Source organism: Garra rufa, chromosome 18 (assembly GCF_049309525.1).
Source record: "Garra rufa chromosome 18, GarRuf1.0, whole genome shotgun sequence".
In the NCBI taxonomy this organism is placed as follows: domain Eukaryota; kingdom Metazoa; phylum Chordata; class Actinopteri; order Cypriniformes; family Cyprinidae; genus Garra; species Garra rufa.
In genome coordinates, this window is record NC_133378.1 from 20,957,209 (window position 1) to 20,983,354 (window position 26,146).

The 26,146-nt window shown below is 34.4% G+C and overlaps 1 protein-coding gene across 6 annotated transcripts in view; it reads left to right on the forward strand.

Annotated features, from left to right (window-relative positions):
• Positions 1–26,146, forward strand: part of kcnab2b (potassium voltage-gated channel subfamily A regulatory beta subunit 2b) — an 84,219-nt gene that overhangs the window by 10,559 nt on the left and 47,514 nt on the right. For 2 of the 6 annotated variants that reach the window (XM_073822897.1, XM_073822896.1), the window contains exons 2-3: positions 6,452–6,573; positions 7,068–7,109. In XM_073822897.1, the coding sequence (XP_073678998.1) occupies positions 6,506–6,573; positions 7,068–7,109 (110 nt within the window). In that variant the 5' untranslated portion in view covers positions 6,452–6,505. Of the gene's footprint in view, positions 1–6,451; positions 6,574–7,067; positions 7,110–10,907; positions 11,072–15,381; positions 15,817–26,146 lie in introns of those variants that run through there. The other 4 variants (XM_073822890.1, XM_073822891.1, XM_073822892.1 and 1 more) reach the window with 3 other exon arrangements.

Genomic DNA, 26,146 nt, shown 5'->3' on the forward strand with positions numbered 1-26,146 from the left:
TGAGTTTTGGGGGGAATTCTAAATGTATTTTTATAGACTAAGAGTGCGTTCACACTTGTAGTTCGGTTCTCTTGTTCGTTTGGTCCAGACCAAGAAAAAAGAAAACAATACATTTGGTCCTGGTCTGCTTAGCATTTACCCTGCCATTTTTGACAGCGAACCTAAAGATACCAATCCTACATACATAGTGATACGAATGATGTATATATTTTGTGACAGAACTCAACAAACGCCCCAAGCAAAAGGTGTGTGAACTGTTTACTCAGCACTGCTTTAAGTTTAATACAACTAATGAATACAATCCAAGTTATACTAAGGATGCGTTCACACTTGTAGTTCGCTTCGTTTGGTTTATTTGGTCTGGACCAAAAAATACTGAACCTAAAGACATGGCGATATGTTCGTGTTTGTCTGGTTTTTTTCACCACCTGCAAACTCACAAAAGGCTCATGGAAGCCACTTTACCTCCTCATTGATCCACGTTTGCCCTCTGCTCATTTTGTTTTGGATACACCACTCATTCCATGTCGTCAAATCATGCCGCATAGCGTTGCATCTTCTCATTACTTCCTGATTTTGGTTAATTTAGAAGTGTTTAGTCCATGTTGCATTCATATTTCATTCGAACCCCACTGGAGGTCGTTTGGAAGTGGACCGAGACCCATCTTTTTAGAGGTCCCCACCTGCTTGTTTGATGCACACCAGGGTTAGCATGGCAGCATTCACACTTACTCAAATGAACCACACAAACAGAGCAAATGCACCAGAGTTTGTTTTAATCGAACCAAACATGACAAGTGTGAACACTCCCTAAATCACTCAGTGAAAGCGTGAACTTTTGCAGTATTCTACCCTACATGTCTGATTTTGTTTGCACTCTGTGGGACTGTTTTTAGCAATATACTTGATAATATCAAATCGCATATCGTTTAAACAATAAATATTATAATTTCATAGACAATATATCGCACATCCCTAGGTCAAAGCAAGATGGTGATTCCCCTTGTCTACAACAAATTCAACTCCTACAAAATGATGAATACAAAATGCACATCAGTGTTTTTTGTTGCCTTTTTATGTTGTTTTATTTTATGAAGGTGCTCTAATTGTAATTGTACAATACTCTCATATTTTGTACATGCTAGTTTTATCATAAATAAAATACTACCGATAATATTGATTTCATTCGTATGAAAAAAAATTTGTAGTCCATACAGACACTGCATCTATCGTGTAATCTAAAATTTAGAAAACTAGTTCTTTATTTTGCATTTCATTTGATCTACATTCAGTTATTAAATGATTTAATTGAATCTTTTCTGATTATTAGCTCATTTCAAAAATCTAAAAGAGCAAAAACACTTTAAATCCTAGATTTTTAATGTTGCCCCACAGGAAATATACACTGTATTGCTGTTCCTGAATCATGATCAAATGTCACTATGCATCAAGATCTACTGAAATTCTAGTTTTGTTTTTGAAGTAACCTGCTGAGTCATGGAAATGACCTCTCACTTTCTCTCTCTGTCTCTCTCTTTTTCTCTCTTTCTCTCTCTCTCTCTCTCTCTTTGTGTTGCTCATATCTGATTGCGTATTGCAGCCAATACTATTCCCTTCCCCCACACTTTGCCACCCTTAACAGCATGAGACAGCAGAAATGTGAACTTGATATTATAAATCTATCATCCATTCCCTTGTTCTCCTCCCTCTTTCACTTTCTCTCTTTTTACTTTCTCTCCTTTTTAAAATGCCACAGAAAGCAAGTATCCACTGGCCAAATGTCTTACAACCGAGCTGTTATTCAGCAGCTTGTCATTCGCTGTAGGACGTTGAACTAAAGAACATATGCAGGACAATACTGGCAGCTATTATGTTACATTAATGCAGCCTTATGCTTCTAACCACCTACAGTATATGCTCATCAAGGATTAATCAAAAATGCAGTAAAAAAACAGTAATATTTTACATTATTGCTATTTAAAATAACTCTTTTAATGTAATTCATCCATTGATGGCAAAGCTGAATTTTCAGCATCTTTACTCCAGTTTTTAGTGTCACATAATCATTTAGGAATCGTTCTATTATGCTGATTTGCTGCTGAAGAAACAATAAAAATTTCTAGCTAAATGCCAATCAAGCATGACTGTCAACATACACTTTTATGTACAATGTATAGTCATGCATAAATTTTTCCTCTTTCTTTCATATTGCACTGGACTTCATGTGTTTGTGTGCGATGTGTTCAGGTCATGCAGTGTGATTACTAGCTCATGCCACCTGGCCTCGCAGAGGACACCTTTAGCGAACATATCGGGGGCCAGATTGTAGCTGTTGTCTCTTTGTCACATGGACATCCAAAACCAAAGGGTTAGCCATCAGATTAAAGTGTTGGGTGTCCTGATATGAGACGTATTCTGACATAAGAGTCGCGGGACGTGATGCGATAAAGACTGATAAAACGTACCTAATTGTCGGTGTAGATTTCAGGAGGTTGTTTAAGGTTCTTTAGGGCATGACACCGGGTTTAGGTGATTTTTAACATGCATTGTTATAAAACAGCAGTTATTGTTATAATAACTGTATCATTGTAAATATTAACTTTAATGCTTTTAGTGTTTTCTGACCTAATGTGAGGTTCAAAAGTAGGATACAAAATCCTATTTAAACCTGAAAATCAGCAGACAGTTTTAGGATTTTTAAACATAGACCAATCAGAATCACATTTGCCAAAGAGAAGGGGAAAAAACTTCAGTGTATATGACCCCACACACTCCCCCCCTTTCTGCTGTAATGCTGTATGGCTCTGCAGTAGGATCAGTACTCCATGTGCCAAACAGAGCTGTGTAAAGTGTCGATCCTACACTTTCTCTCACTTCTCTTGCCTCAGTTTATAATGTACTGCTGGTAAATTTCTGCCAGGCTGGAGACGGGCCAGTTGGCCATGCGGTGAGAGCAGACAGCAGGTGGACCTCTTCAGGCTTTCAACAGAGTCATGCTTGTTCAGTAATATTCTGAGTTCGCTCATGCTGGAAACAACACACAAGGATTTAAGTTTGACACCTCATATAGTTATTTGGCATTGTTGTTTTAAGGTACTGTACATCGATCAAAAGATTGTCTTTTATGATATGCAGTTATAATTCTTTGTGCTAATTCTTGTTACAGTTTCCAATCCATTAACATACAGTACACTTTTGTGTCCTTTTGAATGTTGGTAAAGCATTGTAGGTTCAATTCCTGTGTTTTTATATTGTTGTGTGAACTATTGGATATTGTAGATAAACAGCTATTTAATTAATCCCAAAAATACTATAACTATTCAGTCCTGTTTCCAGAGTTATTGTAAGAAAAATAATGCAACATTTGTTTTTACTAATTTTTTTTCAATAACTTGAATTGCAACTTAATGTAATTTGGGATACATCTGCCATTATTAAACTATTGGATTTTTTTGTATACTTGAAGAGTTCAGATGCAAAACCGCCTAAAAGCCATCTCGGTCAAAAATGAGATAATGATACTGAGTGAATGCTCTCAACACATATTATACACCCATCAAATACTTTTGCTTCAAACTCGTTAAAATCATATCCTCAGCCCAATCAGAAGTACCACTTCCTACATACAGTGGTGTGAAAAAGTGTTGGCCCCCTTCCTGATTTATTTATTTTTGCATGTTTGTCACACTTTAATGTTTCAGATCATTAAACAAATTTAAATATTAATCAAAGATAACACAAGTAAACACAACATGCAGTTTTTAATTGAAGGGGGGGGGGGGGGGGTTATGAAGGGAAAAAAAACACATTGCCCTGTGTGAAAATGTGTTAAAACATAACTGAGGTTTATCACGCCTGAGTTCAGTTTCTCTAGCCAGAGCCTGATTACTGCCACACCTGTTCGCAATCAAGAAATCACTTAAATGGGACCTGCCTGACAAAATGAAGTAGACCAAAAGATCCTCAAAAGCTACCCATCATGTTGAGATCCAAAGAAATTCAGGAACAAATGAGAAAGAAAGTATTTGAGATCTATCAGTCTGGAAAAGGTTGTAAAGCCATTTCTAAAGCTTTGGGACTCCAGCGAACCACAGTGACAGCCATTATCCACAAATGGCGAAAACATGGAACAGTGGTGAACCTTCCTAGGAGAGGCTGGCCGACCAAAATTACCCCAAGAGTGCAGCGACGACTCATCCAAGAGGTCACAAAAGACCTCACAACAACATCTAAAGAACTGCAGGCCTCTCTTTTCTCAGTTAAAAGAGAAGTCCGGTGTGATATTGACCTAAAGTGTATTGAATCATGATACTGAACGTGTGAAGTCTACCAATGAAGTGTGGAGCTACTTTGTACCTCGTAAATGCCATAAAACAGTGATTTATTTACATGGCTACTCCGATGCCCTATTCACCCTCATTGACAGCCTGTTGTTAGCATTGGCTAACTAACCCCAGATTTCGGACTGCAGGACACAAACCGAGATGAGATATGCAAGGTACGTTCACACTCGGTATCATGATTCAATACACTTTAGGTCAATATCACACCGGACTTCTCCTTTAAGGTCAGTGTTCATGACTCCACCATAAGAAAGAGACTGGGCAAAAATGGCCTGCATGGCAGAGTTCCAAGACAAAAACAACCGCTGAGCAAAAAGAACATAATGGCTTGTCTCAGTTTTGCCAGAACACATCTTGATGATCCCCAAGAAGTGGGGAAAATACTCTTTTGGGAAAATACTCTGTGGACTGACAAGGCAAAAGTTGAACTTTTGGAAGGTGTGTGTCTGGCGTAAAAGTAACACAGGATTTCAGAAAAAGAACATCATACCAACAGTAAAATCTGGTGGTGGTAGTGTGATGGTCTGGGGCTGTTTTGCTGCTTCTGGATCTGGAAGACTTGCTGTGATAAATGGAATCATGAATTCAGCTGTCTACCAAAAAATCCTGAAGGACAATGTCCGGCCATCTGTTCGTGACCTCAAGCTGAAGCGAACTTGGGTTCTGCAGCAGGACAATGATCCAAAACACACCAGCAAATCCACCTCTGGATGGCAAAAAAAAAAAAAAAATGAAGACTTTGGAGTGGCCTAGTCAAAGTTCTGAACTGAATCCTATTGAGATGCTGTGGCATGACCTTAAAAAGGCAGTTCATGCTCGAAAACCCTCCAACCCTCCAGAATTACAACAATTCTGCCAAGATGAGTGGGCCAAAATTCCTGCACAGCGCTGTAACAGACTCATTGCAAGTTATTGCAAACGTTTGATTGAAGTTGTTGCTGCTAAGGGTGGCCCAACCAGTTATTAAGTTTAGGGGGCAAACACTTTTTCACACAGGGCCATGTGGGTTTGGATTTTGTTTTCCCTTCATAATGAAAAAACTTCATTCAAAAACTGCATGTTTTATTTACTTGTGTTATCTTTGATCAATATTTAAATTTGTTTGATGATCTGAAACATTAAAGTGTGACAAACATGCAAAAAAAATAAAATAATCAGGAAGGGGGCCAACACTTTTTAAAACCACTGTAGAAACCTATACATGAGCCTGATAAAAATGCATTTAAAAAAAAAAAAAGATGTCAGGTAGATTTAGAGGCTTTTGCATCTGAACTCTTTTTGTTGTTATTTGGGGATTTCTTTAATATTTATTAATTAAAAAACACAAGAGACAGAATATACAGTACACACGTGTGATTGTATTTCACACTTATTTTAATAATGTCATAAATTGTAGTAACGGTTGCAATGTTTCAAACTTAATTTGAATGAAAAACAACTGAAAGTCTCTGTTTTGTACCCTGTTTGTGCCAGTGGTCATACAAATTTCATTGCGTTCACAGTAGTTGATTTTATTTATGTATTTATTATGAAAAGTGAAGACTTGTTGACCTCACTGTTATATGAATACTATGTTAGCAATGACAGATCGCTGCTAATAGAGGACATTTAGGCCTGTTCTTTCTAAAAATCTGCATTTTTGTGGCCTCTAACCTCTGAATTCATGCACTAATGAGATAGAGATGTGTTAAGTGACTCCTGGGGCTTAAATTCACTGCTGTACTGAATTCTAATAGGTTTTTAGGTTAAAGTTACCCCATAATGCATCACTTAATCATCAGTGTACTTGTAAGCTCAGCTATTTATGGCACATGTCATTAATGCTGAAATATGCATTAGCATAGTGGCTAAATAAGTTATCAGTAGGGTTACCTCTGGACCAAGATATGCAGAAATCAATTTAAAAAAAAAATTAAGTCAGTATTAACATAATGTTTAGTTTGGCTCAGGAGGTATAAATGAGATACACAGTCTTTTGCGTGATTTCCAGAGTGTTTATGTACTGTAAGTTCACCATGAGATGCACAAAACAAATAAGTGGCGCCACCTTCTGGCTATGCACTATTTTACTTTTTTTAACAGATGTATTTTCTCTGTGTTCTGTACAGAAGCTGAGAGTCTGAGTGAGAGCTGTCAGCTGCTCTCTCCTCCCTCACGGCTCCATGTACCCTGAACCCAACACGGATTCCCCCGCTCGTCTCTCCACGCGGCAGACTGGATCCCCCTATACGTGAGCAGAACCTTCTGACTCAAATAGTTTACTCATAAACAAAAAACCTATATGTGACAATAGATCACAAACCAGTCTTGAGTAGCACGGGTATATTTGTAACAATAGCCAAAAATACATTGTATGGGTCAAAAATCATTATGATATTAAGTAAAGATCCATGAAGATATTTTGTAAATTTCCTACCATAAATATATCAAAACTTAATTTTAGATTAGTAATATACATTGCTAAGAACTTTATTTGGACAACTTTAAAGGCGATTTTCTCAGTTTTTTTTTTTTTTTGCCACCTTAGATTCCAGATTTTCAAACAATTGTATCTCAGCCAAATATTGTCATATCCTAACAATAAAGGATGATGATGATGTATTTACCTGTATGACTATTTAACCAATGCATTGTATTTATATTATTCTTACCCATCTCCACAAAATAAAGTTAAAAAAAGACAAAGTAAGTTGTACTCACACTCCTTTTTTTCTGTTGCTGTAGAGCACGATATGGGAGTCCAAAGAGGCAGCTGCAGTTTTACAGGTACTGTACATCTGCCCTTCACATGTAAATATAGCCAGCTCTCCACAAGATTACACAAAACGCTTTCATCCATAGCACTATATAGTAGAGTAAAATGCAGAGATGGTCCCCCTGGAGTATCCTGGAGTTAAGTGCCTTGCTCAAGGACAGTGTTGATGCAGCGGGATTGTAAAATCAGTAACTCTCCACTAACTCTTTCTAACACGTGCTGAGACTGAAACTTTTGTGTTAACAGCAAAGATTTTTAACCATTTGTAGGGCTGGTGATGTATAATTAAAAAATATACAATCAAACCAAAATATATTCAGACACCAGATGTAATTTTTGAGATTTTGTTTTCTAGTGGGTGTAGGACACTATAGTTCATTTATGTAAGTGTGGATAGCAAAATAAAGTAAACTGTGAGTTCAGTTATGTTTTAGGACTAGGTGAAGCAATCCCATTTTTAAGACCTGAGGTGTGAGTGGTGACAATGCATCCGTCGGTGTAATTTCCTCACTGTGATGGTGATTGAGTGGGATGAGAATGGGGAATTTTTATATACAAAAATTCTTCATACAGTAAAACTGAAAAAAAAAAAATTGGGACCAAATGTTTGTCAGATATTTTGACCTGATCATGTTTTGCTTAAGTGTTTTTCTTTAATTGCTAATGCAAACTTTTTACATCACAGACTGAACAAAATTAAGTATTGCTTGGTAATTGGTCATCAAAGTATTGATAGTTGTGTAAATATTGTCATACTACAGTTTGAATTTCTGGTTGATTGTAATCAATTACATGCCTTTCTATCAAAGTTATCTGAGATTATCAAGATGAATTTGTTCTGACACAGTTTAACTCTGAGTTCTTGCCATATTTTATTACCATTTTCTAAACTATAGCGAATAAACTGTGATAATGTGAGAAATGTTGAAGGTGTCTGAATAAATTTTGGTTTGACTGTATATCTTAGGGGGCATTTCCAGCTAAAGAGAGAACACTTTTTATCGGTTTTGACATCCTGTAAGTACAAGTTTTTGAAAAACAATACTGTTACAAAAACACAATTTTGTGAAAATGATGTTGTGCACACACATATTATGTGTTAAGTCTATAGGTATGTGTCCAGATGTGTTAGTGTTTCTTCACAAACTATAATTGGCCTGGCATGCATAATATTATGTTTTTAGCTGTTTTCGTGGATCTTTGGATCTTTGGACTTGCAAATGGCAAACTTTTCTGTTTTTAATATTGTTGTTGTGTAAATGTACCTTTAGTATTCCAAAAATGTTATATTTGGTATTCATTGTGGTTTATATGTTGATATTTGCTCTAAAAAAGGCCTGAAAGGCTTTTAAAAATTTTACTGTAGTCACAGGAACCATTTTTTCAGCCTAAAAGATATTGCCAATTTGATGTAAGTATGGAGTATTTACTAGGGGTGAGCAATATGACCAAAATCTTATATGACAATATGAGTCATTTTATTTTACGGTAACAATATATATCACAATACAGTTATTTTTGTTTTAAATAAGATCTTTATGATATCAAATTTTTTGATACCATGTGTCAATATCACACTAAACTAAACACTAACACTTTCTGTAGCTCAAGGTCGCTTTACATATAACAAGTAGTTTTGTACATCCACACAAGCAATTTGTCACAAATACAATATAAACACATAAGACATATAGCCATTATCCAAAATAAATATTAAACAGATATGTTTTTAACTGAGTCTTGAAGGCAAGTAGACAGTCAGCGATCAAATAAAAATAAGAAACTAATTACGAGAAATAGGATAAAAAAAACTACAGTGGAACAAATAAATAAGAAATGCTACATTCTCAAATGCTATATTCTTCAATGCTTCTTCACTGGGTAAATTAAATATATATTTCTTCTCAAGAGCACTGAGAGATTTTCTCTCTTTTATCGTTTAATTAACGTGAATGACAGACAGCAGGAATATTAGACTGCAGTCACTCTAAGAGCTACCCAGATCCAATATACTGTTACACATGTGTTCTCTTTCTCAGCTGTTTGCGTTACTGAAGACCTAAATTACTGTGTTCATGAGGATACCTGCAAAGACAGGAATTTTGACAAACACAAGTGTGTGTATTTAACTACTCAAGGTCTATAAAGCAGCAAAAATAACTTGCCGTCTTCACGTGCGTGCAGCTCTCTGACAGAGCTCAGAAACAGTCTATCACAATGCGCGCAAATAGCAACATTTGTTTTCTTTCGCTGCTGATTGCATTGTAACGGCTTAAAATCACTTGTTTTTTAACCGCAGTGTTTAAAAACATGCAGGAAAGATACTTTTCATACTTTCCACGTAGCACAGCAATGTCATATGAGCGTGTAACCGTGAAAGAGTCGATAGTCCAAAATCTCTACCGGCTCATATTCAGCAAGGATGCATTAAATTGATCAAAGTAATAGTAAAGACATTTGTAATGCTAAAAAAGATTTGATGTTATTCTTTTTAACTTACTAATTAACAAAGAAACCTAAAATTATTAGGGTTTTAACTAACAAATATCAAGCAGCTGTTTTCAACATTGATAATATTAAGAAATGTTTAATATGTTTTCTGAGGATCATGTGATACTGAAGACTAGTAATGATGCTGCCATCACAGGATGAATTACATTTTAAAATATAATACAATAGAAAACAGAGACTTCTTTTATAATCTTAAAAAACCTAAATGTGTGTACAAAATATTGTTATTAGCAAAGAGTTCCCTCAGTTGTTATGCTATTATTTTCATCTTGTCAGAATGATGCTGTACCTCATCCTGTCTCTGTCTTGCTTATTCCTGACATGAACATCCTTCCACAAAGCCAAGATGATAGTGTAACTATTTCATAATGAGCTCTGCTGAGTCATTTGAGAGAACTCTGAACCTAGGCTTACTGCCGATCTGGTTTCACACGAGAGACGGAGGAACGCAGACTCGTCCTGGCCTATGAAATGAGTTATATATTTAGACTGGATGTGACATCACAGGCAAATGGTGTATGCTAAATAATAGATGCTACTGTTTTAAGGCATGCCTGAAGTCTTTAGTCACAGGCAAATGAAGGAAACAGCAACGTTCGCTGCATCGTCAAAGTTGCTCGGTATGGAGAACTGTAATTAACACGAGCAAATAAGCTACTGTGGTTATACATCAAAAGCTAATGTGTTTCCTGTTGTAATGGGCAGCTGAGAACAGCACTCAGCATCTACTGTATGAACAAGTTTACGGTCTGCTGGGTTCGACTTCCACTTGAATACGTAACCTCTTTCTCTCTCATTCGCATCCCTATGCTCCTGAATCTATTGTCGTCATTATCTAATACAGAATATCTGCACTTGAAAACAACAATGACACGCACATGACTTCTTTATGACTTGTGTGACATTTGCGTTATTTAATTATTTGTAGCACCTAATTTAGAGTACTTTGTTTTAAAATGTAATTTGTATTATTATTTTTATAAAATAATTTAAAACTAATTTAGCTCAAATTTTCTCACTATACAGTACCATGAACAAGGTAATATACAATGCTTTTTTGTTCTTCATTCTGCTTGGGATAGCTAGGTTGTACTTTTGAATTTTGTACTCGTTCGAAACAGAGAACAAGCAAAAATGGCTTTTAGTACACTTTCTTGTGGTACAACATCCCAGGCTTTTAGAGCAAAAGCTGTCTTGAATAATTCATGTTTGCAGAGCATTCTGCCACTGCGATAGGTTCGCAAAACATTCTCTCTGTGACATTCGCTGGAGTGGGTGGTGTCTGATGTTTTTGAGGGGTGGTGCTTTTATTTTGCTGTTCACTAATTACTAAGACTCATGATTGAATGACTCTCAGTTTGAGGAGGAAAACGGCATTTCTTTAGTGTGCTGACCACCATTAAGTTGTCAGATGAGCAGTGTAGTGCAAAACCCGTATGTGACTCGACCTCCGAGGAACCGGGTAAGTACAAGGCTGGTACTTTAGCTGAACATGGGTCCTGCTTGAGGATGTTGCATGGTGATCCCGCTCACACCCACAGTCCTCTCTCAGGTTAGAGGCACTAATATGATGGGGAAATGGAGAGCAGGGCTTGGATCTAGAGACTGTCTTGGTCTACTGTAAGCTACTGCATTATGGTGTTTTAGTTATGAGAGTAAAGAAGGTTGGTTTGCCTCATGAGTCACTTTTTTATCACTGTAGAGCTTTTGCAGGGTAGAAAGATAAACTAAGCTGTGGAGAATGAGCAGATTTGGTGGATTTTATCTCTTACTTGATATATTTAAATATTTAAAGAGATTTAAAGTCGGATGCTGCTTTTATGATGGGAGAAATGTCAAATGTCATTTTGGACCAGGGTTGCTTTCTTCAGAGGACTATAGACTCACATGAGATGTGGATTCAAATTAGATCTGAACAAGCATGATTGTATAGCGTACATGGCTTGTACATTCTGTCCTGACCCTAGTGACACTATTGGCATTTTGTGACAGGTGTTTTTAATCAAAAGTTCTGCTTTGAATTCAACTGTCATAACGAGAAACCATCTATTTTTAATGTTGTTACATGGATGTTTGTACTCCGGTTTCCTCTCACAGGCCAAAGACATGCAGGTTATGTGAATTGAACATTCTAAATTGTCTCACAACCTTGTATGATTGATTTGTGTATGGATTGAATGATTCTCGCCATGAATATAGCCATAGATGCTTGAATGGCGTTAAGAAGAAAATAGACAAAGAAACAAACATGGATGTTTGTGGAGTAAATTATTCAAATATGTCCTAGGCATACAGTTCTGTGCGCAAGGGGTTTTTGTATATTGTTTTAAATGGATTTTTGTTGTCATTTGATAGCAAAACACAAGTCAGTTTGATGTTGTTTGAGCAGTGATTATTTTTAGCATTCTTCATGACAATTGCACTCTGTCATATAAAGATTTAGATCTGTGATTAATCGTTGAAGATTTCACGAGTTCCCACTTACATATAATTAGCTGGAGTATGTAAGCCTGTTTGGCGTGCTGTCCGGGGAAGGGCTCCGAGCTCGGGAATGGCCCGAACCTAGAGTACCCCCCCCCCCCCCTATGTATATGTGTAGAAGGAACTCGGAGTGAGGAGATGGGGTGGAGGGATGCTGATAATCCGTCAAATGGGTAGAGGTGAGTCGGCTGTATTTATGCATGATGTAGATTGGCTTGAGTGAGTTCCAGCTGTGTTAATTAGGCTAAGTATCTGACGTGCTCCTCCCGAACTTTGGTTTATGAAACATCATTTATCAAGCAACATCAGACCACTTTGTTAAATAAATAAACATTAAAAATGATTGCTTATTATATTATATGAATACAAAATATATAGGTGTTTCTTCAGACTTTGGGTACTTTTCACAGTGTCTGTCTTAAGGGGATAGTTAACGCAAAAATGAAAATTACCCCATGATATACTCACCCTCAAGCCATCCTAGGTGTATATGACTTTCTTCTTTCAGAAGACTAGCGTTTGAGTTATATAAAAAAATGTCCTGTTTTTTTCAAGCTATGTAATGGAGGTGAATGGCTGTTAATGGATTTTAAAATACAGTAAAGTGCATCCATCAATCTTAAGTGCTCTACATGGCTCTAGGTGGTTAATAAAGGCCTTCTGAAGTGAATCAATGTGTTTTTGCAAGAAAAATATTCATATTTAAAACTTTCTAAACTGTAATCTCTAGCTTCCGCTGACTGTCGTACATGCGTTCGCGAAAGAGGCGTTCTAGCGGATGACCTAAGATGTAGGCGTATTTGGGTATTTTGCATTGTTTGAAAAACCCCCTTTTGCAAACTAGTCCTAGATATTTAGCCCAATCGTAACCAAACCAGTGCAGGAAGATTCTCAGGCGAGTCAATATCAATTATAATAATAAACTAAAAAAGTTCTCCACTGCAAAGGCATGGCAAAACGTTCAAAAGGGGCAGAGCTGCCTTTACTAAAATGGCTATAACTTTTAAACGGAATGATACATCTTCGCCATCTTCACAACACGTATGTTAAAGCTAAATCTGAGGTCATATGACGAAAGTCGTGGAGCTTGGCCACTTGATGGCACTATAAGAAGGAAAAAACGTAAACACAGCCATAACTATGCAACAGTTTGTCCTATTGACATCTGTGCGCACAGTCTTGGTCCAAAGTGCCACCAGGGTCTATGAAAAGAATGCTAACATGGTCATTTGGATAAGGGACTTATCCAAATATATCCAAAAGCCTATAAATCATAAACGAAAACTCAAAACTTCACAAAACCTGGTGAGCACATGCAACAGGTGATTCTAAACAAGCATGGAAAGTTTTAGCGATATCGGACCACAGCTGCCGCTATAACAGTCATAAATGTAAAAAACACCATATTGCTATGGCAAATATGTTTAACATCTTTCTGATTTGGATCGTTATGGTGGAAAACTCATTTTATAGCTAATATTTTATGTATACTTAACAGGCAGTTTGAAAACAAAAAAGTGTCTAAAAAATGAAAGAAATAGATTTTCACACTTTTTGTCTGTTATATGTGACCCTGGACCACAAAACCAGTCCTAAGTAGCACAGGTATATTTGTAGCAATAGCCAAAAATACATTGTATTGGTCAAAATTATACATTTTTCTTTTCTTCCAAAAAACATTATATTAAGTAAAGATCATGTTCCATGAAGATATTTTGTAAATTTACTACAATAGATATATCAAAACTTTTTGATTAGTAATAAGCATTGCTAAGAACTTCATTTGGACAACTTTAAATGCGATTTTCTCAATATTTAGATTGTTTTGCACCCTCAAGATTCCAGATTTTCAAATACTTGTATCTCGGGCCAAATATTGTCCTATCCTAACAAACCATATATGTGACCCTGGACCACAAAACCAGTCATAAGGTTAAATTTTACAAAACTGAGATGTATGCATCATATGAAAGCTCAATAAATAAGCTTTCTATTGATGTATGGTTTGTTAGGATAGGACAATATTTGGCCGAGATACATCTATTTGAAAATCTGGAATCTGAGGGTGCAAAAAAATCCAAATACTGAGTTGTCCAAATTAAGTTCTTAGCAATGCATATTACTAATCAAAAATTACATTTTAATATATTTATAGTAGGAATTTTACAAAAAATCTTCATGCAACGTGATCTTTACTTAATTTCCTAATGATTTTTGGCATAAAAGAAAAATCAATAATTTTGACCCATACAATCTATTGCTGGCTGGTTTTGTGGTCCAGGGTCACATATTAACGAAAAGCTTATATTTTCAAATGATGTATACATCTTTTTCAAAAAATTGACCCTTATGACTGGTTTTGGGGTCCAGGGTCACATATGTATTTATTTTTATTTTTAATACCATGATTATTTTTCATCAGAATCATACTGTTCACTAACATTGTTGTCTCTAAATTTATATTTATAGGTGCAAAATTGTTCTGTGTGGTGGAAATGACACCACTGCAGAGAGCCAGTCCTAAAATTCAGATGACATACTGTACAGTATATAATTTTAGGAAAATTGGTTTAAACCATTTCCACACAATTAATATTAAAACAGATTGTTAATTTCACTTTTTTAAAATAATTTCAAGCATACAATAATTTATATTTTATAGTGGATTATAATAGTTTAAGTTTTAAATTGTGAATTTAAATCTAGAAATGAAAAAAGGACCAAAAATAGTGATTTTCATAGAATAAAAAAACGGAGCTATTTAGTTTTAATAAAGAACCCAAGGTTGAAGAAACATGGATACAGACACATTTTATATTTAGGCCTCTCATTATGCTGTCATACTCCAAGAGAAAAGTACATCATGTTTACTTTTAGGATTCTAGCCTTTGTTGGGGTCAGTGCCAGTCTATTTTTTGACCTTCATACGTTAGGCTGATTTAACTGACTGGATACTGGGTAATTTTGGCATTCGGGTTCTCCAAAGCAACTGCAGCAGGCCTTACAGCATTCTTCACGCATGCCTGAATGCACACTCACCTCTGTTGCTTGATCACGCATGTGTGTGGAATAATTCATATCCCATTATGCCAGCACTTGACTTTATTCTATAAAGATCATCCCCTTAAAATTGGCTGTTGTAGTAGAGTCCCACGGGGAGAAGAGGGGCTGGGAGGGTGTACTCTGAATGCAGTGCATGGACGTGTGATTACAGTGTTGATTGCCATGGGAGGCGGGCGCTATTTAAAGCAAGGGCTCTGACCTGCAACAGTCTGCTGGTCTCTTGTCATGCCACTTGCTTCACTCTTCTGTCTGTGTGCTTGAGACCCGGTCACCTGGCATGTTTGCCACTCATAGAAGCAGTTTGACTGAGCTGCGAGTCGGGCACGGTGGCCGCCGCCTCAGTCGCCAACACAGTGTCCCCGCCGAACCTCTGCAGATCCCAAAGAATGGACCGCCGGGGAACAGCATACGAAGGAGCAGCAGCATTAGCAGCAGCAAGATGCTGTCTCTGTCCTTCAGTGAGAGCATGCGGAGCGACATCGACCGCTACCTGTCCGACCAGGGCCTGTACCCTTTGCGGCAGGGTGGGGGGGAACTGGGTGAGATTAGGAGTCTGCGTGAGGTGCGGGCTGCCGCCCAGTTCAAAAACCTGGAGGACTTTCTGAGGACCAATGGAGTGTCGCTACAGGAGTCCATCTCCTTCCAGACTGGGATGAGGTACAGGTAAGGGCCACAGAAGATGCACGTCTTGCTTTGAAGTCTGGGATTGAGTTTCACAAATGATGATTAGCACAATGATTGGTGCTGGATAGAAAAATGTGGCTCCCAGTTTATTCAAGCTTGATAATTATTATTATTTTATTTCTTCATTGGTAAGTTACTAGTTTGTTTTTCAACCAGTGAGGTTTTAGTATTTGATATAATAGTATAATTTGAATGGTATATTTGATTTTTAATTTTAGTTTTGAGTCATTTAATGCCGTTCTGACTTTTTTTGAATATTTCTAAATGGCTTTAGTTTTTATTTCAGTTTAGTGAATGTATACACTTTTTTTTAGTTATTAGAGGTTTTTATGTTTATATTTTATTTTATACAACATTTATATAGTTATATTTCAGGTTTTTCATATGATATAATAGAGTATTTTGAAATCATTTTTGAAAAAAAAATTGAATTTGTTAATTTTAGTGATTTTTTTATGCTGTATTTCTAAATAATTTTCATTTGTTAATTTGAGGTTTTTATATTTGTTGTTAATTTGTATTTTTATATTTTAATTTTAGTTTAATTTGAGTAATTTTCTTATGTTGATTTAATTTTATTAGTTTTTTTTATATAGCTTTAATTTGTATTACAGTTTAGTTTTAATAATTGTACTATTTCAAATTTTCAGGTTTTATATGCATATTTTATTTTTATATTATGTATTTTTATTTAATTGTAAAAATAAATGATAAAATATTACAAAATCATTTTTGTATATTAATATTTAATTCTATTTTATTTTATTTGAGCTTTTTCTTATGATATAATAGTGTATTTAGAATTCATTTTTATTTTAATTTGTTTCATTTGAGTGATTTTCTTATGCTGTTGTCATTTTATTTTTTTTATATTTCTAAATAGATTTTTTTTATATTTCTTTAATTTGTTAATTTGAGTTTTTTATTTATTTTTAATTTTAAGATTTTATTATAAACATAAATATAATGTATAAATATATTAAATATATATGTTTATATATTTTATTTCAGGTTTTTCAAATGATATAATATAGTGTTTTGAATTGGTTTTTATTTTTATATTTAAATTTTAGTTTAATTAAGTAATCTTATGTTGTTCTCATTTTTAGTTTTATATATATATTTCTAAATGGCTTTAATTTGTATTTCAGTTTAGTTTTAATAATTTCAAATTTTCAGGTTTTTATAAGTATATTTTATTTTTATATTACATATTTTTTATTTAATTGTAAAAATAAATTATAAAATATATTATACAAATATTTTTATATATTAATATTTGTTATATATTTTATTTCAGCTTTTTCATATGATATAATAGTGTATTTTAAAATCATTTTTGTAAAAAAAAAATTATTTGTTCGTTTTAGTGATTTTTTTCATGCTGTATTTCTAAATAGTTTTCATTTGTTAATTTGATGTTTTTATATTTATTGTTATTGTTATTTGTATATTACATATTTTATATTTAATTATAAACAAATATATAAAATATAATATATACATATATTAAAAATACATGTTTATATTTTATATTTTATTTTATTTCAGGTTTTTCATATAATAGTGTATTTTAAATTAGTTTTTATTTTTAGATTTTATTTGTATTTTGAGTAATTTTCTTATGCTGTTCTCATTTTATTATTATTATTTCTTAATATTTAATACTTAATATTATTAATGTTTATAAATAGCTTTAATTTGTATTTCAGTTTAGCTTTATAATTGTACTATTTCAAATTACATATTTTATATTTAATTGTAAAAAATAAATTATAAAATATATTACAAAAATATTTGTATATATTAATATTTAATTATATTTTATTTTATTTCATTTTTTCATATGATATAATAGTATAGTTATGAGTGACTGTCTTATGCTGTTGTCATTTTATATATTTAGTTTTTATTTTCATATTTTAAGTTTAGCCTAATTTTCTAATGCTGTTCTTATTTTATTATTTTGTAAATATTTTATTTAGTTTGTAAATTGCTTTTATTTGTATTTCAGTTTAGTTTTAATAAATTTAGTACTTCAAAAATTAATATTTTATATTTCAATTTTATTTTTATATTTAATTATAAAAATAAATGTATAAAATATATCAATGTACATTAATATATTTCATATATTTATATTTAATTATAAATTATTTTGTATGATTGTATGATTTTGCACTTTTGTATGACATAATAGTGTATTTTGAGTTTGAGTTTTTATTTTCAGATTTTAATTTTAGTTTAATTTGAGTAATTTTATGCTATTCTCAGTTCTTTGCTTTTTTTATATTTCTAAATAGCTTTTCTAAATATCTGTATTTCAGTTTAGTTTGAATAATTTTTACTTTAAAGTTTCAGTTATTAGGTTTTTATATTTATTTATTTTTATAATACATATTTTATATTTAATTATACAAAATAAATGTATAAAATAAAATATAAATATAATACAAATTTATATTTTATTACAGCCTTTTCATGATATAATGGTATGTTTATATCATGTATATTAGTTTAATTTGAGTAATTTCTTTAGGCTGTTCACATTGTATTATTTTTTTTTATTAATAGCTTTAATTTGTATTTCAGTTTAGTTTTAGTTATTAGAGATTTTTATATTTTATATTATATTTTTCTTTAATTTTTTTCTTTTTTTAATAACAGTACTCATTCTGTTTTAGGTGAATGTTTTCTGGCTTGCTCATGCTGGTCTGTTCAACAGGAAAGCAGCCCTTTTAATAATCATTTTGACTCCAATCTTAATGGTTGTCTTACTGCGTACGTACTGCGTTTGGTCTGTTAGACTATTGGTCACTTTGGAGGTGTAATGGAGTGTTGTTTTGGCCCATGTTTTGTGTATCTAAGGCACTCGGAGAGAATAGCAAGTGTTAAGCAGAGACTGAAGCGGCTCTGGACCAGCTGTGTAATTTGGATTAAGTGCTTTGCTTTCATAAGCCATCGGGAGGGCATTGGTCCCACGATGGCCTGCAGCAATAGTGTTCTCTTTAAAAGACTGTCCTGTCAGCAACAGATCAAGCATATCAATATTCAGTATCAGAAATAATACTTAGAAATGGTTAGTGTTTTTGAAAGTGAAGCATTGCTACCCATCTTTGATTTAATGCTGCAATGGTAAAATGAATGTTGAACTAATTTAATGTTAACAAATTATATCGTATTACATAGTTTTAAAAATATACTGTTGTTCATTGATCATGTTTGTTCATAATACATTAAATAGTGACATGACAAACAATGGCACCCTGTGGAGCTTTTGGAATTTGAGAGACAGAATGTCTTTGCACTGATGATCAGGGACAGTTGGTGTTTTGTCAAAAGTGGTGTAGAATGTCAGCAGTCTGTGTCTGTGACTTTCAGTTTGGATGAAAGATTGCTCAGTGAGTCACAGATAATCGCACACAAAATTTAATTAATGAAGATAATAGCACAACTAATCACAATGGTTTTTAAAAAAAGGTATCGCTCAACGCAATCCGTGCTGTTTTTAGTCACATGCTGAACCTGCATCAATTAAAGCAACATGAGCGAGTACAGTAGTTTGCCAAGTGAGAAATACAAACAATCTTCCTGCTAAAATGTCAACTGTTTACAGTTTTCACACTTTACACAGAATCATTTCCTAACAGTGTTGATATTCACAGCCTGGCATGTTGTTGCTGAATTGTTGAAAGCAGTTGTCTATTTTCTACTTGCCACATGCTCTCATACAGCTATATCGGTCTATTTAATCACTTAAGTCCATCATCAGCTTCGTTTACCGTCCTTTTTGCCAGTATGGATTTAAATAGTCTCAGTGTTGTTATGTCTAAACAGTCCCAAGCCCTTTACTAGTAACTATCATGAAAAGCAGCAGCCAGTTCCATTTTATTCAGGTCCAAATATTTACAAGGAAATATTGGCATTTTATATTGAGGTCAAAAGTTTACATACACCTTGCAGAATCTGCAGTGTTAATTATTTTACCAAAATAAGAGGGTTCATACAAATTGCATGTTATGTTTTATTTAGTACTGACCTGAAGAAGATATTTAATAGTTTAAAAATTCTTAAAAAATTACCCCGTTTAAAAGTTTACATACACTTGATTCTTAATACTGTTTTCTAACCTAAATGAACCACAGCTGTTCATGAGTCTATTGTTTGTCCTGAACAGTTAAACTGCCTGCTGTTCTTCAGAAATATCCTTTAGGTCCCACAAATTCTTTGGTTTTTCAGCATTTTTGTGTATTTGAACCCTTTCTAATTATGACTGTATGATTTTGAGATCCATCTTTTCACACTGAGGACAACTGAGGGACTCATATGCAACTATTACAGAAGGTTCAAACGCTCACCGATGCTCCAGAAGGAAACACGATCCATTAAGACATTTTTGAATTTGAACATCAGGGTAAATTTAACTTATTTTGTCTTCTGGGAAACATGCAAGTATCTTCTGTAGCTTCTGAAAGGCAGTACTAAATAGAAAAAAAAAAAAGATATAGGCAAAATAAGAAAAATGTACAAAATCTCTTTCTCTTTCTGTTCAAAAGTTTACACCCCTGGCTCTTAATGCATCGGTTTTCCTTCTGGAGCATCAGTGAGCATTTGAACTTTCTGTAATAGTTGTGTATGCGTTCTCCTCAGTGTGAAAAGATGGATCTCAAAAACGTTCATTATTGGAAAGGGTTCGAATACACAGAAATGCTGAAAACCTAAGAATTTGTGGGACCTGAAGGATTTTTCTGAAGAACAGTGGGTAGTTTAACTGTTCAGGACAAACAAGGGACTCATGAACAACTATCACTAAACAAAAAAACACAGCTGTGGATTATTCACCAACACAGTGTGATGAATCAAGTGTATGTAAACTTTTGAACTGGGTCGTATTTTATAAATTCAACTATTTTTTCTTGTGGACTATATTTAAACGTCTTTTATGTAAAATATCTTATTCAGGTCAGCACTAAATAAAAAAAATTACTTACAGTTTGTATGATCCATCTTATTTAGGTAAAATAATTAACATTTGGCAGATTCCCCTGCTGAAAAAAACAGAATATGCTGGTTAGGTATGTTTTGGTGCTGGGATGCTGGTTTTAACTGGTTTATGCTGGTGCTTTGCTGGTTTATGCTGGTTCATGCTGGTCCTTTTGCTGGTTAATGCTGGTCCTTTGCTGGTTTATGCTGGTCCTTGACCAGCAACATGACCAGCATAAACCAGCAAAGGACCATCATAAACCAGCTAAAACCAGCATCCCAGCACCAAAACATACCTAACCAGCATATGCTGGTTTTTTCAGCAGGGTCTGCAAGGTGTATGTAAACTTTTGACCTCAACTGTGTATTGCTTGCGGAATAGACCGCTACTTTTAAATAGTCGTAACTGTAAATAGATATTTTTCGGTCCAAATAGTGTAGTTACAACATCTACCAACAAGGGCTAAATTGGATCATGCTAACCGGTTAAATCCTGTCGCATTTGGCGGCGGCACTAACCTAGTGAACTGCTGTGCCACTTATGTCCACCAGATGGCAGAAAGTGCACATCATCTTGGCATCACGTGTGCTGTGAAGTCTGTCAAAAACAAGACTTACCCCATCTGTAGTTACTGTCTTCATTTGTCAAGTTCGGTTCTCACATAATTACATATTTATAATAACCCTTACATTTTAAGATGACATTTTTATGGATTTAAGACATGATTCATTGTTTGTCCCAGAATCCCTCTGTAGTCCAATAGCAAGATGCAATTAGCTGTCATCCCAAGACTTTTGGACTTGAATGTAATCAGTTAACCGTACAAGAGTAATAATTAATAACTAATTAAGTGGCGTGCAGGAGGGAGTTGGAGCCCCTGCCTCTGCCTCTGTCTCTCTTTCTTTCTTTCTTTCTGTCCTGCAGAACTAATGAGGCAGGCCTCTTTTCTGCTCTACTTCCTCTTCAATTAAAGGCCGTCGCTCATTCTGTCTCTTTGTTTTTCCTTCTCTGTTTCCCTTTTATTTTTTTTATGTGGTATTTCCCCTTAGGGAATGTACTCTGGATTAAACATGTGCTTACATAATGTAGCCTGGATTATACATAAATGCATATACACTAGCAGCCAAAATTTTGGAATAATTATGATTTGTTTAATAAAGTCAGCATGTTAGAAATTATTTCTGAAGGATCATGTGACACTGAAGGCTGTAATTCAGTTTTGCCAGCACATCATTTTAAAATTTATTCAAATAGAAAGCAGTTATTTAAAATTGTAATAATATTCCACAATATTACTACTTTTACTATATTTTTGATCAAATAAATGTAGGCTTGTTGAGCAGAAACTTCTTTCAGAAACATTAAAAAATTTTATTCCAAACTTTTAGTTGGCAGTGTATACATTTTATGTTTTTGTATTTGTTGTGTTCCATTTAATGCAACATTATTCAAGCTGTATGAACTTCATGATTTGAGAATGATTCAAAGAACACATTGTGCTTCGAAGGAATAGAATGCATTAACACGTCCTGCAGTCTGGCATAATCTCAGGACATCAAACTAATTGGGATAATCACATTCTGGAAAAAAGCTTTCTGCAGGCCGATACCAAGGCCCATATAACATGGTTCAGACGCTGCTGCAAAACTGCCTTGAATGGATTGGATTCCATCATTTCTTTGCCTTCCCTTTATGTGAAAGTTAGCTTTTGTGTTTGATTTATATCCCCTGTCTGTCGAAGGTCAGAAAGAAGCATGGATTCTTAGTTTCTTCCAAGGTCTCTTTTTCAACATTGCAGGGAATTTAATCCTTGGCACTTTTGCTGATTGTAAGTCTTTTTGTATAACTGATTGTAAAGTATTTTATTCTTTGTACGTTGTGAAAAGTCCTGTACAAATCAGGGTCAGAAATTAAATTTTTAATTAAAAAGCAATATTTTTTTCCTTGGAATTGATTTTCAGCTGCATCTTTTTACATTATTGAGGGCAGCTTTTTTAACAACCTTATTATAATCACCATGCTATGTTGTTTTTAATGTCAAATACTCAAATTTACCCTATTAATTTAATCAATATTTGAAACTGTTGTCAAAAACAATCGACTTTTAAAAATCGTATCGAATTTTACATGTAAAAAAACAAGTGCTCATAGAGCTACAATATTATGACAAAAATCATTATTGTAGATTATTGCTCTTCATATTGTAATAATGATTATTCATATCGAGATAGAAAACAATATAAAACATTTTAGTTTTGTTTCGGGCTTCACAGACAAACATGTCGGTCTAGTCCAGCACAAGTTTGCAAAAACTCCTGTTATATTCGCTGAAACTATGAAATCAATATTTTATTTACATCGTATCTGCACTGTGTTGTTTATGATGAGGGAATTTGAAAGTGTGCGCACTTAACAACAGCTCCAGCGTTTTCAGCACTGACTAATCTAAGCGCCTCTGATTGGCCAATGCATTCTTAAGTTCAACAGAAACACGTTTGATTGGTTGTAAGGTTCAACACTGCACAAGACAGCGCAAAAAAACAATCTGATGCAGTGTGAGCGAGTCTAAATGTAACTCTGTGCGCGACAAATGTAACTCTTAATGGCGACAGACGTAATTTACATTTACATTTATTCATTTAGCCGACGCTTTTATCCAAAGCGACTTACAATTGGGAATACAACAAGTGATTCATCCTAAGGAGGCAGATCAACATAGGAAGTGCTCAAAAATACCATATATCAGGCGTTGTTAGAAGAGTGCAGGCTAGAAGGAGAAGATCAAGAAAGAGAGGAAAAACAGGCTAGAAAGGGAGGATCAAGAAGAGAGGATAAATTTATTTTTATTTTTATTATTTTTATTTTATTTATTTATTTATTTATTTTTTATTATTATTATTTTTTTGTAAATGTAATTGTTTAATTGTGCATTGTTTTATTGGGCATTTATTGGGCATTTTAGTTCATTTTCATGGCATTTTTCTGCCATGAAAAATTTCTGCCTTGTAAATTTCCGACCCTGATACAAATACATTTTTAATTTAATTTAATTGTTACTGCTGTGAAAAGGCTATTTTAAAGAAATTCAGTTTAAAATTCGTTTGAGCTGAAAAAGTTTTTTTCTGTCAAACTTTGTTTTTAACTTCTATGTACTAACATTTAATCTTAATATACAATGCACATGTTTTAATGTTGTCAGTAAAATTAAAGGGGTAATTGGATGCCCATTTTGCACAAGTTCATATGATTCTTTAGGGTCTTAATAAAAAGTCTCTAATATACTTTGGTTAAAAATTCTCAATAGTAGTGTAAAAAAACACCCTTTTACCTTGTCAAAATCAGCTCTGCAAAATATCAGCTCATTTTATCGCATGGCCCTTTAAATGCAAATGAGCTCTGCTCGCCCCGCCCCTCTCTGCTGAGGGAATACGAGCTGTAATGTTTACTTTAGCCGCATTTAGCCACGTTTAGCTGCATTTAGCCGTGTTTATCGGCGAAACTTGCCAACAAGCACATTATTAAGAAAGGCCATTTGCAAAGATGCATAAAAAACCCTTATACTCACTTCTGCTGTGGGTGAAGCTGCATCACGAATGATTCACACGAACATAGACGCATATGTAGATCTGGATCGGTGCTGTCCTTTTAAAAATGACAGTAACGTTGTGCTCTGCGTCTTTAGCGGCTCAGATGTCGGCGATCGTATTCGGACTATTTCAGCTCGGAGGACGGGTCTAAGGTAAGACGCTCATGTCAATCAACTCTATTTTGTCACAACGACAAGAAGCTGAGAATGACCTGATTTTAAAAAGGGGATATTACTTTTAAAGATTAAAAATACCAGTGGGTGGATTTTTATTATTGTAGGGTGGTTGTGTACACAAACTGCCAACACACATTAATGTTCAAACAACATGTAAAATTTAGTTTTGCATCCGATGACCCCTTTAAGAAAATACTTTGCATGTAATTTCATCTTCATACTGTAATTACACTGTGGACCTTTCCCATGGACCGTATCCCACCTTAATAGAAAGTGTAAATCCAAAGCGTTTTGCAAACCTGAATACAATTAGGTACATTATAAAGTACATTGTATCAAACTTTTTTTTTTTTTTTTTTTTTTTACATAAAAGACACCTAATATAAAGTGAGCCTAATCTCATGAAGAATACGTACCTGTAGGAACCTTTTCACAAGACCTGACACATTCGATGTGAAATGTCCACTTAGTGGCGTGTTTTTTTTCCCCCTGGAACAGATGAACATACATATATGGTATGTTTTATGTGACATTGGTTTTGTTCGTGTCACCACAGTTCTGATTTGAAATGTAACAATGCTCCATGACATTTTCAAATAACGTATCTAAACCTACCTGATAGTATGAACAAAAGCAAATGTGATGTAAAAACGCAATCTCAAGCATGCTGTTTTAGCTTGTTTTTCGATCTCTCATCTTTCAGCTCTTTCATCGTGAGTCATGTTTTTCACCGGATTCATACCTAAGGATTCCGCATCCTAAATCCATTTCAGTGCTGGCTGAGCTACCAAGCTTGTTACGTCCAGAAAGCGAAACATATGGAGCTGCAATCATAACTGTGTATGAAAACGATTACAAGTGGTCGCTATTTACCACCTATAGTGTTCATTCCTGTTGGAAACTGCGTTGATATGTACTGATTGGTACGTATTTTGCGTCTTGTGAAATGTTCCCACAGGTATGTTCTTTTTGACATGAGATCAGGTTGGATAAAGTGGGACCACATATGCTTATAGAATTTCTGTTCTTTTTCTCTATTCAGTAGTGCTGACGGACAGGCGGCCTCCTGCTGTCCCCTCCAGGTCAGGCCAGTAAAAGGCCAGGCTATATGAATTCAATTTAAAGAAAGTGCAGTTAGCTTTTTTTTTAAGAGAGAGAGAATCTAGAAGATAGAGAGAGAACCGCAGGCGCTGTAGCTGTGAATTAAGCTGCTCATGCAGCGTAAGCTTGAAACGGGAGACCCGGCATTTCATCCTTGTAACTGCTGCCTTATAATAGATAGTCTTTTGGGAAGTTGAACGTGCACAGGACCTAGCAGTGTTTCCCTGAGTATTGGGAATTTGTCTAGTTTTTCCTTGCAAATAAACACAGTGGTATCCACTATCCAAGTCTAATGAAGACTGCTTCCGTTTTGCTTTTTTCAATTTTATTTTTACAAAATAAGAATAATATTAACAATACAAATAGTTAGAGATTTTAAAATGAGGTTCAAAATTAATATGCACACTAGAAAACAATTAAAACTTAATTATATACACATTTAAAGGCATTACAGACATTTT